A 12,835-nucleotide genomic window follows, 5' to 3' on the forward strand; every position below is an offset into this window, starting at 1 on the left:
AGAACCCGGATCCAAAGAACTATGTTACAATGGTTCGGGGGAGATACTTAGATTTTAGTCCGGAGAATGTAAGGTTGGCGTTCAACTTGCCAAACATGGAAGAGAACGCACGCCCCTACACTAGAAGAGTCAACTTTGATCAAAGGTTGGACCAAGTCCTTATGTAGAAGGAGCTCAATGGAAGATTGACTCCAAAGGCAAGCCGGTTCAACTAAGAAGATTGGACCTCAAGCCTGTAGCTAGAGGATGGTTGGAGTTCATTCAATGCTCAATCATTCCCACTAGTAACCGGTCTGAAGTTACTATAGACCGGGCCATCATGATCCATAGCATCATGATTAGAGAAGAGGTGGAAGTTTATGAGATCATACCTCAAGAACTCTACAAGGTGGCTGACAAGTCCTCCACCACGGCAAGGTTAGCCTTTCCTCACCTCATTTGCCACCTATGCAATTCGGCTGGGATTGACATAGAGGGAGATATCCTCATTAAAGAGGACAAGCCCATCACTAAGAAAAAGATGGAGCAAGCAAGAGAGCCCACTCATGGAGCTCAAGAGGCGTATGAAGCTCATCACCATGAGATTCCGGAAATGCCTCAAATGCACTTTCCTCCACAAAACTATTGGGAGAAAATCAACACCTCCCTAGGAGAATTGAGTTCCAATATGGGACAACTAAGGGTGGAACATCAAGAGCACTCCATCATGCTTCATGAAATAAGAGAAGATCAAAAAGCAATGAGGGAGGAGCAACAAAGACAAGGAAGAGACATAGAAGAGCTCAAGGACATCATTGGTTCCTCAAGAAGGAAACGCCACCATCACTAAGGTGGATTCATTCCTTGTTCTTATTTCTTCTGTTTTTCGTTTTCTATGTTATGTGCTTATCTATGTTTGTGTCTTCATTACATGATCATTAGTAGTAGTAACTATGTCTTAAAGTTATGAATGTCCTATGAATCCACCACCTCTCTTAAATGAAAAATGTTTTAATTCAAAAGAACAAGAAGTACATGAGTTTCGAATTTATCCTTGAACTTAGCTTAATTATATTGATGTGGTGACAATGCTTCTTGTTTTCTAAATGTATGCTTGAACAGTGCATATGTCTTTTGAAGTTGTTGTTTAAGAATGTTAAATATGTTGGCTCTTGAAAGAATGATGACTAGGAGACATGTTATTTGATAATCTGAAAAATCATAAAAATGATTCTTGAAGCAAGAAAAAGAAGCAAAGAACAAAGCTTGCAGAAAAAAAAAATAGGCGGAAAAAAAATATAGAAAGAAAAGCAAGCAGAAAAAGCCAAAAGCTCTTAAAACCAAGAGGTAAGAGCAAAAAGCTAATAACCCTTAAAACCAAAAGGCAAGGGCAAATAAAAAGGATCCCAAGGCTTTGAGCATCAGTGGATAGGAGGGCCTAAAGGAATAAAATCCTGGTCTAAGCGGCTAACCCTGGACACCTCTAATTGGGGACTTTAGCAAAGCTGAGTCACAATCTGAAAAGGTTCACCCAATTATGTGTCTGTGGCATTTACGTATCCGGTGGTAATATTGGAAAACAAAGTGCTTAGGGCCACGGCCAAGACTCATAAAGAAGTTGTGTTCAAGAATCATCATACTGAACTAGGAGAGTCAATAACACTATCTGAACTCTGAGTTCCTATAGATGCCAATCATTCTGAACCTCAATGGATAAAGTGAGATGCCAAAACTATTCAAGAGGCAAAAAGCTATAAGTCCCGCTCATATGATTGAAGCTCTGTTTCATTGATAGTTTGGAATTTATAGTATATTCTCTTCTTTTTATCCTATTTGATTTTCAGTTGCTTGGGGACAAGCAACAATTTAAGTTTGGTGTTGTGATGAGCGGATAATTTATACGCTTTTTGACATTATTTTTAGTATGTTTTTAGTAGGATCTAGTTACTTTTAGGGGTGTTTTCATTAGTTTTTATGTTAAATTCACATTTCTGGACTTTACTATGAGTTTGTGTGTTTTTCTGTGATTTCAGGTATTTTCTGGCTGAAATTGAGGGACTTGAGCAGAAATCAGATTCAGAGGTTGAAGAAGGACTGCTGATGCTGTTGGATTCTGACCTCCCTACACTCAAAGTGGATTTTCTGGAGCTACAGAACTCAAAATGGTGCGCTTCCAATTGCGTTGGAAAGTAGACATCCAGGGCTTTCCAGCAATATATAATAGTCCATACTTTGGCCAAGAATAGACGACGTAAACTGGTGTTCAACGCCAGCTCTCTGCCCAAATCTGGCGTCCAGCGCCAGAAAAGGAGCCAAAACCAGAGTTGAACGCCCAAACTGGCACAAAAGCTGGCGTTCAACTCCACAATTGGCCTCTGCACGTGTAACACTCAAGCTCAGCCCAAACACACACCAAGTGGGCCCCGGAAGTGGATTTATGCATCAATTACTTACTCATGTAAACCCTAGTAGCTAGTTTATTATAAATAGGACCTCTTACTATTGTATTAGGTATCTTTTGATCAGCTTTTAATCTTGGAACGCATTGTTCTTAGACCATAGGGGCTGGCCATCTCGGCCATGCCTGGACTTTCACTTATGTATTTTTAACGGTAGAGTTTCTACACTCCATAGATTAAGGTGTGGAGCTCTGCTGTTCCTCAAAGATTAATGCAAAGTACTATTGTTTTTCTATTCAATTCATCTTGTTTCGCTTCTAAGATATTCATTCGTACTTCAATCTGAATGTGATGAACGTGGCAATCATCATCATTCCCTATGAATGCGTGCCTGACAACCACTTCCGTTCTACCTTCGACTGAATGAATATCTCTTAGATCTCCTAACCAGAATCTTCATGGCGTAAGCTAGAATGATGGCGGCATTCAAGAGAATCCGGAAGGTCTAAACCTTGTCTGTGGTATTCCGAGTAGGATTCAATGATTGAATGACTGTGACGAGCTCCAAACTCGCGATTGCAGGGCGTTAGTGACAGACGCAAAAGGATAGTAAATCCTATTCCAGCATGATCAAGAACCGACAGATGAATAGCCGTGCCGTGACAGGGTGCGTGAGCATATTATTCACTGAGAGAATAAGATGAAGCCATTGATAAGGGTGATGCCTCCAGACGATTAGCCGTGCCGTGACAGGGCATTGGATCATTTTCCCGAGAGATGACCGAAAGTAGCCATTGACAGTGGTGATGTATCACATAAAGCCAGCCATGGAAAGGAGTAAGACTGACTGGATGAAGATAGCAGGAAAGCAGAGGTTCAGAGGAACGAAAAGCATCTCCATTCGCTTATCTGAAATTCTCACCAATGATTTACATAAGTACCTCTATCCCTATTTTATTAATTATTATTCGAAAACTCCATTATCAATTTATATCTGCCTAACTGAGATTTACAAGGTGACCATAGCTTGCTTCATACCAACAATCTCCGTGGGATTCGACCCTTACTCACGTAAGGTATTACTTGAACGACCCAGTGCACTTGCTGGTTAGTTGTATCGAAGTTGTGAACCATGGTATTGGCACCATGTTCTTGGCGCTATTTCCAGGGAAAGAAAGAGCCATGAATTTTACATAATTAAAGTGTAATCACGATTACGCGTACCAAGTTGCTCACGTTGCCAGGGATTGTTTGAGCCTGGACATCATAATTTCGTGCACCAGCCATCTTTGTCACAATGCATCAAGTAGTGAGGAGGAATAATCCTTTTCACTCTCTGCAAGAACCATCTACATACATAGTAAAATGAACATCTACTTTAGTTGATAATAAACATCTAATAAATTAAGAACTTTTGTTCAATTATTACATTCTTGATTAAAATCCATATATAAGAGGCCAGAACCTGCTTCAACCAATGTCAAGCAGACCAGAACCCCATCTTGTTCCTTGAATTAGCAATTCATTCAAGTTAGTTGTACTGTTTCGAAGGAACTGTGGCTTAGCTGAATCACAAAAAACTGAATTTCGACCATTGCAATTCAGCATGAATCCAGTGTGAACATCTTCACATACAGTACCATACAAGAATCCAATCTGCAATAAGGAATAACCACACTGAAAGGTACTGTGTTAATGAAAAAAAAAACATAGATATTCTTAATCTTTATTACCTCTTGACCCTATTTAGTGTTAGTTTCATAGTTACATGAAGCCAAAAGTAGAGTCTCTTCATCAGGTAAAGCTTTCCCGCCATTCACCAAATCAGGAGTGAAATTATGTTGTTTTAAGGATTTGATTAACTTGTTGGATGTGTCAAATTGTTGTTGGGGTTCAAGTTCAGTGCCTAACATTATTGAAAACATAGAATTATAATATGGGTATGCAGTTATGATACTCGTATCTAAAGCAAAAACAACTGAATAATTTCAATAGAAACCAAACATCCAGGAACATACTAAATTCATTGCAACCATCTATAATAACAATTTATTCTACAAGTTCCAACACAATGACATTGCAACAACAGAGTTCTTCACTATGAACAATCAAACACCTCAGCTAGATTCAGTGCATGTACAGCTAGTAGCAAGAGAAACAGATATCATCACAGCAATAAATCAACCCACTAACCTCCAGTAACTCATCGACCACGGAATGGGTTTGGCCGCTGTAACAGCAACGAGGTCTACCCGTTCGATTTTCACGGCTTCAAGGGGATGACACAGGACGAACGATGCAGGAAGCAAGAGGCGCCCACAATGGTCTCGGTATTTGCGCTGAGGCAAGCCGGGAACCAGGCTCTGCGACGTTCAACTATGGCGACGATGAGTCTCTCCGGCGAAGCCCACGCGAGACCTGCGACGGAAAGCGGAGGGCGAGCGAACTGGCTGTGACCGGCGACGTAGGAGGCGCGCGCTGGAGGGTGAGCAGTAGGGGTCTGGTCGGCGCTGATGGAGGTGCGGGGTCACTCGGCGCCACTGCTATGGGATGGTCAAGAGAGGTCTCAAGGGTTGGGTAAGAGGGTTGTCGTCGGTGCTAAAAAAAGAAAGGGATTGGGAAAAAATTGAATTAGGGACTAGATGGTTATAATTAAAATAAAACTAAGAATAAGTATAGGGAGCCAATGGCCTAAGCGTACAATGTGTACAATGGAGATTTAGGAAGTATTAGAGATATGACCATTAGTGTTACATTGTCCTGTCAGGTTATGCTTTTGGGATGAGTGGTTTCATGATATGATATTAGAGTTCTAGATCCAAAAGGTCAAGAGTTCGATTCTTGGTGAACTCCAAAATCAGCTTAAGGTTTTGGGATGAGTGGTTTTATGACATGAGATGTTTATTATCCCTAGTATCTGGATGGTTATTCTGGATAGTATGGGTGATGTTCATTTTATTCATAGACCAAAGATTTTTAAAATTAAGGTGAAAGATGAGTTGGTTTTCATTTTTTATTGATATTAGGCCAAATAAACAGTCCATTATAGCCATTGTATATATACTTCATTGTCTCCCTAAGAGGACTCTTTTTACTTCAACAAAATCAACACTTATTATTATTGGCTTATTTTTATCCAATAGGGGATGCTTGTAGTTCAATAAATATAAAATAATCAAATCACTGGTCCTCTTAACCAAGGATCAATGTCGATTTCCCTCAGATCGGCACTCCTTGGACAGTAGGACGATGCAGCTGCCATGTTCGATAGAGGGGCGAGAGTGAAGGCTCTGTTAGACATTGATGAGGATTAGGTGACGTGAATCTAAGTTAAGAGAGGCAGGGAGTTGGTGCTTGTCATCACTGTTTGAATCATGTGAATTGGTATGGTTGTATTTGGGTCGGGTCAACTCTGTCCGGATCTACTCAAGTCCAATAAAAAAAACGGATGAGATACTTAAATAAAATATTCAATTCATGTAAAAAGTAAAAAATAAAAAATAAAAACTAAAAAATAAAATATTCAATTTGGCTTCTGCTTAATTTAAATATCAAAATATAAAGTGGTTGGGGCTGTGTACTAATGGCAAAGGTGTTTGTTTTCTAATATGTCACACCAGGCTCGAACCTAGCTGGGGTCTGGGGATGATTGAAGAGCCATATATTATATGTGTGTGTAAGTGACTGAGTGTATTAGTGTGTGACCAAAAATATATATATAAATATATATAAAATAAAGAAAAATATTCAATTCAATAGATAAAGATTATTCTCTTTTATTAATAAAATAAGTAGGCTCCAAAAAAATGTAAGATAAATCTATAGGTTTACGAGAAAAATAAAAGCATCAAATAAGTTTATGAAAAATTTAAATATAAAAAATATAATTTACATATTAAAAGTAGTCACTAAAATAAATTATTATAGATAAATATAAATGTAATTTAATTTATTTTTTATATATATTTTATATTTTAATATATATTTTATACTAATAATTAATTTTAATAGTTAATTTTAATATGCACCTAACATTATTGTTGAAAATTTTATAAAATTTTAAAAAATTGTAATTTGTTATTTTGTCATAGACCTATAAATCTAATACTACAAATTTTCAAGGTCTTCTTTAATATATTTTTCCTTCTAGAAACATATAAATCAACTGCAAAATTTTCTCAAAAAATTATTTAGTATTTTTTATTCTTTACAAATTGATAAAAAAAAAAGTATAAAAAGACAATGAGAATATTAAATAATGTGAACAATGAAGTAAAAAAATTAAAATTAAAATAATAAATCAGATTATTAATTAATTATTTTTAATTTCAGATTTTGCAAAATAGAGATTTTCAATTAAATCGAATCACAATTGACACGATTATTTCCAATACCTCCTAATCTTCCATTCTCCATTTGCGATCTCCGGTCCGCAGAGTTATCCCGGCCCGCTGCACTTCCCTGTTGTTCGATCCAATGCCGCCCAGTCTCCCGCCGACGCCGCCCACCAGCCTCTCCTATCTCATTTTGCGCTCTGTTGTGATGTGAGATTGCGCCGCAGCAGCCCGTGCATCCTCCTTCCCATTGTTCATCCGACGCCGGCCGTGCAGCCCCATCGCAGCCTCACATTGTGTGCGGTAGTGTCGTCAACGTCCAGTGCCATACGTTGCTACATTTTCATACGTGCATAACCATCATATGCACGTAAATGGAGTTCAACTTCGATGAACCGTTTTGTGATGCCCATTGTCATTCACAAACGACAATTCCTCACATTCACACGTAGTCATCAATGAATAATAAGTCAGATGTTCAGTTTACTAAGTATGCGGATAGTTAGTCTAATACTTATGCAGCTGGTTTGATTAAGTAGTTACTAGTAACATATACCGGATGTTCAATTCAATAGGTATGCATATGGTTATGTTGATTCTTAATTAAATGATTATTTCTTTTGATTCGATTTATTCATGCACAATTAACAATGACTGAATGTTCAATTCACTAGGTGTGCGGATGGTTATCCTAATATTAGGGATTAGGGGATAATTTGGAGTAGAGTGTTTTTTTACTTTTATTAGACCAATTCTAAAATTCATTGTTCATATTATTTACAAAGATCATTATCTACCTAACAAAATCGATCTATAAATTCATAAAAAAAAAATTCAAATCCGTTTTATTATTTAATTTTTTGGCCAATTCTATAATAAAAACACCTTTAATTTGTGTATAAATAGAAAAGAGTGTATAATCTATCTTAAAAATTAATAAAAACAAAATAATATATTTAACTAAATAACTATCTAACTATCTATATATCAAAAGAGAATTTTTATTTTCTTCACTACTAGACACAACAAAAACTTTATTTAAAAAGAAGTGTGAAGAATATTTTTGTCCAAATAAAAAAGTAAATCTCTAACATTTATTTAAATGGACAAACGTCACTGTTTTCACTGTTTCCACATATATATATATATATATATATATATATATATATATATATATATGTGTGTGTGTGTGTGTGACTGGTGTGTCCAGTAATCTTGATTTTATATTTTAGGTCTGTTATACATACAAGTCTTTTTGGCTTACAAGGTATACAAGTTGTTCTAAGTCTAAGAAAAAAACACACGCGCCACTCTTTTAGAATCAAGCGTCCAACGCATGCGCCTTAATCACCCTTCCACAACACGTTCACTCTTCCTCTTCTTCCTCAATCAAAACGCAAACCGTCAAGATTCAAGGGACATTCGAAACAAACTACGATTCTGCAGAAACGTTCCAACTCCTCGCGAAGAGTAAAAGAAATCAAGAAGAAAAGATACAAATCTCCATCAAAAATCACCAGAAAAAACGAAGAAACATTATTCAAAGTACTGTTTTACTGTTCTTCTAGGTTTTTCTTCTAGATTGTCTCTGTCATATGCCTCATCCTTAACCAGCAAAACATTAAAAGATTTCAAGAAGAAATATACTGTCTCCCTCTGTTTTGGGTGTATTTCTTAAATCCTTTGGGTGTATTTCTATAACTGTTTGGGTGTATTTCTGTAATCCTTTCTGTAACCGTTTGGGTGTATTTCTGTAATCGTTTGAGTGTATTTATGTAATCGTTTGAGTATATTTCTGAAGTTCCATTATCTTCAAAACGATTTTAAAGCTTGATTTCAGAAACCATGAAAATCGAAAAAAAAAAAAACAAAACAAAGAGAAAACGCACGAAGGAGATCCAACAAATTTGACAAGCAACTCGAAAAAAAGAAACGAAATCTTTTGAAAAATGGAAGTTATATATTTACGCGTTAATTGATTTAAATTAATTTAAAAGTCTGTTAAAAAAGCACGTAACACAAACAACGCGTTTAGTGGATTTTGTTCTCTTCAAACTTGTAAAGCTTATAAACGTAAAACATTTGTATGTAGAGATTTTCTCTTTATATTTTCTCATACAATAATACACCTTTTATAATAATGAGTTGATTCAAGATCTTAGTCCTGATAAACCTTTACAACCGGGAATATTACGCCACTCAATTTCACATTCTATTTCACCGCACTCAACATTTTTCAGTCTTAAAATCATAGGTTGGACTATACTCCCATTGCGCCAAAAGCATGTGCTCTCTTCAGCTAGACAGTTAGTCCTATTTGGTTGAATTTTCTTCACCACACATCCATCTGGCAAACTCTTTAATCCCATCAAATGGCACCCAATATACGGCCTTATGTCTATAAATGCATCGCCCATTTCATCGTCTGCAGTGAATATGTCTTTGTCGAAAACTTGCTGCATAGTCAAACATATATGACAATCATCATAAATGTAAATCACAAAAATGAAAAAGCTTCTGCACTAATTTTCTTGAATGTATAACACGTACCATAGTTATTGGAGTTGCAACATCCTTAACATAAAGAGTCAATTCTTCATTCCATACTGGATTAATATTTTTCCGTATGTACGCGGTTTTCAACTTCTGCATATGTATCAAATTAAATAATCAATTTATCGCATTGCTACAATATTGTATTATTTAAGCATGTATATAAGTATATTCAATGAGAAAAAAAAATAGATTTTTGACCTGTTCTTCCATTTTGACAACAACATAAGGGTCACTAGAATAAGTATCGCGTATTGCGAGATTAATGCCTCTTTTAATCCTAAGTTTGATAGCACCAAGTATATGTTCCACTGACATATTCCTTGTCGTAGACACCAACACTTAAAATCACCAGAGGGATAATAATTACGTTCTTGATGATGATGCTATTGTTTATCTACCAAGAGATAATTTGAATTTGACGTATAGCTATCTTTAATATATATTAACATTAACTAAAATCAAGAAGAAAGTGATAACCACAGACTAAACAAGAATATGTTGCACAGTTACACTAATCTTTTAAATAGAATTGACAGTTCAGCAAAAGAATCTCAAAATACAAACGTTAACAACTGAACCCAACTAAAAGAATATGTAGTTACTAATTAGTGTCATGTATGTGCATACAATGTTTTTGCTTGTCCGATTTTTACTGATCTAAAATATTAACTTTAAAAGTTCCGTTATAGACTGAGCCAAAATGGGTCCGTCGTTCCACAAATGGTTATTCTGGTCGTGCCTTTCCCACAATGGAATACTGTCCATAGTTAGCTTATGCGACAATGTGCATTCTTTTTTACTATTTAATTTGTACTGTATATTGTTGAACACTCATTTAGTTGGTGACCGCAAGAATATTCCTAAATAAATTAAAAAAAGTGCTAATAGATAATTAGGATCTATATTATGAAAAAAAATCATCATCTATTTTAACCTCTTTAATTAATGAGAAAGTGGACCGTGGACGTGGACTCCACTGACCTCACAATGAATTAGATGGAGCCATGGCAATACTACGACGTGAAGAAAGATAATATTCAATAATGTCTGGTGTAATCGGCGACTTGTTTATTAGCTATTTTTTTATATAAATAATGAGTAATACTTTAAGTCATTACTTAACAAATTTAGTGAGAAATTTTAGTTTTTAATAAATTTAATCACTAAATTAATTTATAAATTTTATTTTATTAAATAAATAAATTTTATTATAAAATTATTCGTTTATATTAAGAGATTAATTTTTTTAAAAACAAATTATTATATCTTCTATTAAATAATAATGACAAAATTGATTGTCTAACATTTTATTAAAATTGGATACAAAAAGTAATATATTTAACAAAATAAAGAAAAAAAAATTAATTTGTTAATTAAAATTTATTAAAAATTAAATTAGTCAACATAATTTTTTTTAAAAACATTTGAAAAATTACCCTTTTAATACGAGCAGTCCAACCACCCAAAAAGAAATAGAGCCCTATGAACTGGTGCGCATGTTATCATAGTTTATTGTTTTGGCCTTTGAATAATTAAGTTTAATATAATAACAAATACAACAAATAATCAATTCATTTTTCTGCTGCCATGGATGGAGCTTCTTCTCTGCACATAGTAATGTATCCATGGCTTGCCATGGGGCACCTCACCCCATTTCTTCACCTCTCCAACAAGCTTGCAAACAGAGGCCACAGAATCTCCTTCTTCATACCCAAAAGAACAATATCAAAGCTTCAACATCTAAACCTCCACCCACAACTCATCACCTTCATTCCCATCATTGTTCCTCAATGCCCTGGCCTCCCCCATGAAGCTGAAACCACTTCAGATGTCCCCTTCTCCTCAATCAAACACATCGCTACTGCCATGGACCTCACATACAATGTCATAGAGCTTCTCCTCAAGGATCTAAACCCACAAATCGTTATCTTTGATTTCCAACACTGGCTTCCAAACATTGCAAGAAGTCATGGCATAAAATGTGTCCAATACTTCGTAGTTAACCCTGCAACTATAGCTTACCTTGCATCCCCAGCTAGAATGCGCCAAGGAAGAAACATAACCGAATCAGATCTCAATAACCCACCATCTCCAGATTTCCCTGAAGCTTCAATAATCGATCTTCGTGCCCACGAGCTTCGAAACATGGTTGCATTTAGAAAACGGGAATTCGGAAGCGGTGTTCTCTTCTTTGATAGGCTCAGCACCGGTGCGGATTTATCAGATGCAGTTGCATTCAAAAGTTGCAGAGAAATTGAAGGTCCATACGTGGATTATCTTGAATCCCAATACAAAAAACCCGTTATTCTATCGGGTCCTCTTTTACCTGAACAACCAAACACTGCCTTAGATGAAAAATGGGAATCATGGCTTAGTAAATTTAAATCCGGTTCAGTTATTTACTGTGCACTTGGAACTGAAAGCCCTATGGAGAAAAACCAAGTGCAGGAATTGTTACTTGGACTTGAACTAACAGGTTTTCCGTTCCTTGCGGTAATTAAACCCCCTATGGGATATGATTCCATTGAAGAAGTGTTACCAGAAGGATTCAAAGAAAGGACAAAAGAAAGAAGTGTTGTACACGGAGGATGGGTGCCGCAACAATTGATATTGGGGCACTCTAGTGTTGGATGCTTCATAACACACTGCGGGGCGGGTTCTGTGACGGAGGCACTTGTGAATAAGTGCCAGCTTGTGTTGTTGCCAGGGCCGTACGGAGATCATGTGATAAATGCAAGAATTCTGGGAAGGAAGTTGAGGGTTGGGGTTGAAGTCGAAAAAGGACAAGAAGATGGCTTGTTTAGCAAAGAAAGTGTGTGCAAAGCTGTTAAAACTGTTATGGATGATGAGAATCAAGTTGGAAGAGATGTGAGAGAAAATCATAGCAAAATTAGGAATCTCTTCTTAGCTCCACATTTTGAATCTTCTTGTGTTGATGGTTTCATTCGTCAGCTTCAGGATGTGCTTTAACAGGCTAATGTTTAGCTATTAAAAAATGCATGTGTAAATATATTTATTGTTTAATTTATTTTTAATATATATATTTTATAATTTAATATTTATTTTATATTAATAATTAATTTTAGTGTATATGTAATTTAATATTTATAAAAAAAGTGTTTAAATTTATGTGTGTACTTATTTATACTTTTTTTTATATATATAAATTTTTGTATGTACTATGTAGAGTTTGCATAATTTATATAAAGAGGAGCGCTAGTTAACCAAAAAATAATTACAATATAAAAATATTATATAAAAATTTTTATTCTCTTGATAAGTAAGTGATATACATCTCTTTATTACTTATTCTTTTTATCACCTATCATTTTGCTGCATGTTTGAAGTCATTAATTTTCTTTCCAAAATCAATTTCAGTTTTTTCTAATTCAAATCACTAACATCTCTCAATCACATTATTATCCATTAAAATGCAATAATTCTTTACAAAAATTATAGAAGTTAAATTAAAAATTTTTAACAACTTCTACTATATAATTTATATTTTACATATAGACTATTAAAAAATATAAACAAAAAAAATAAATTTTTAAAAACAATTATGAT

General features: G+C 35.2%; 2 protein-coding genes across 2 annotated transcripts; one reads left to right on the forward strand and one right to left on the reverse strand.

The window, feature by feature from the left end:
• Positions 1–8,862: 8,862 nt before the first annotated feature.
• Positions 8,863–9,583, reverse strand: LOC107610564 (protein C2-DOMAIN ABA-RELATED 7-like). The gene is made up of 3 exons (XM_016312601.1): positions 9,467–9,583; positions 9,263–9,358; positions 8,863–9,168 (listed from the first exon to the last, which is right to left on the reverse strand). The coding sequence occupies exons 1-3, from the start codon at positions 9,581–9,583 to the stop codon at positions 8,863–8,865; spliced, it is 519 nt and encodes a 172-aa protein (XP_016168087.1).
• A 1,188-nt stretch (positions 9,584–10,771) lies between these two features.
• On the forward strand, positions 10,772–12,253 carry LOC107614329 (cyanidin 3-O-galactoside 2''-O-xylosyltransferase FGGT1-like). The gene has a single exon (XM_016316543.3). The coding sequence runs from the start codon at positions 10,856–10,858 to the stop codon at positions 12,236–12,238; it is 1,383 nt and encodes a 460-aa protein (XP_016172029.1). The 5' UTR covers positions 10,772–10,855; the 3' UTR covers positions 12,239–12,253.
• Positions 12,254–12,835: the final 582 nt, after the last annotated feature.

Source organism: Arachis ipaensis, chromosome B8 (genome assembly GCF_059453495.1).
Source record: "Arachis ipaensis isolate K30076 ecotype BB chromosome B8, ASM5945349v1, whole genome shotgun sequence".
Classification (NCBI taxonomy): domain Eukaryota; kingdom Viridiplantae; phylum Streptophyta; class Magnoliopsida; order Fabales; family Fabaceae; genus Arachis; species Arachis ipaensis.

Coding starts and splice junctions, on each gene's coding strand:
- LOC107610564 (XM_016312601.1), bottom strand. CDS start 9,583: ATGTCAGTGGAACATATACTTGGTGCTATCAAACTTAGGATTAAAAGA. Junction 9,359..9,466: donor TTGTCAAAATGGAAGAACAG/GTCAAAAATCTA, acceptor ATACATATGCAG/AAGTTGAAAACCGCGTACAT. Junction 9,169..9,262: donor TTGCAACTCCAATAACTATG/GTACGTGTTATA, acceptor TTGACTATGCAG/CAAGTTTTCGACAAAGACAT.
- LOC107614329 (XM_016316543.3), top strand. CDS start 10,856: ATGGATGGAGCTTCTTCTCTGCACATAGTAATGTATCCATGGCTTGCC.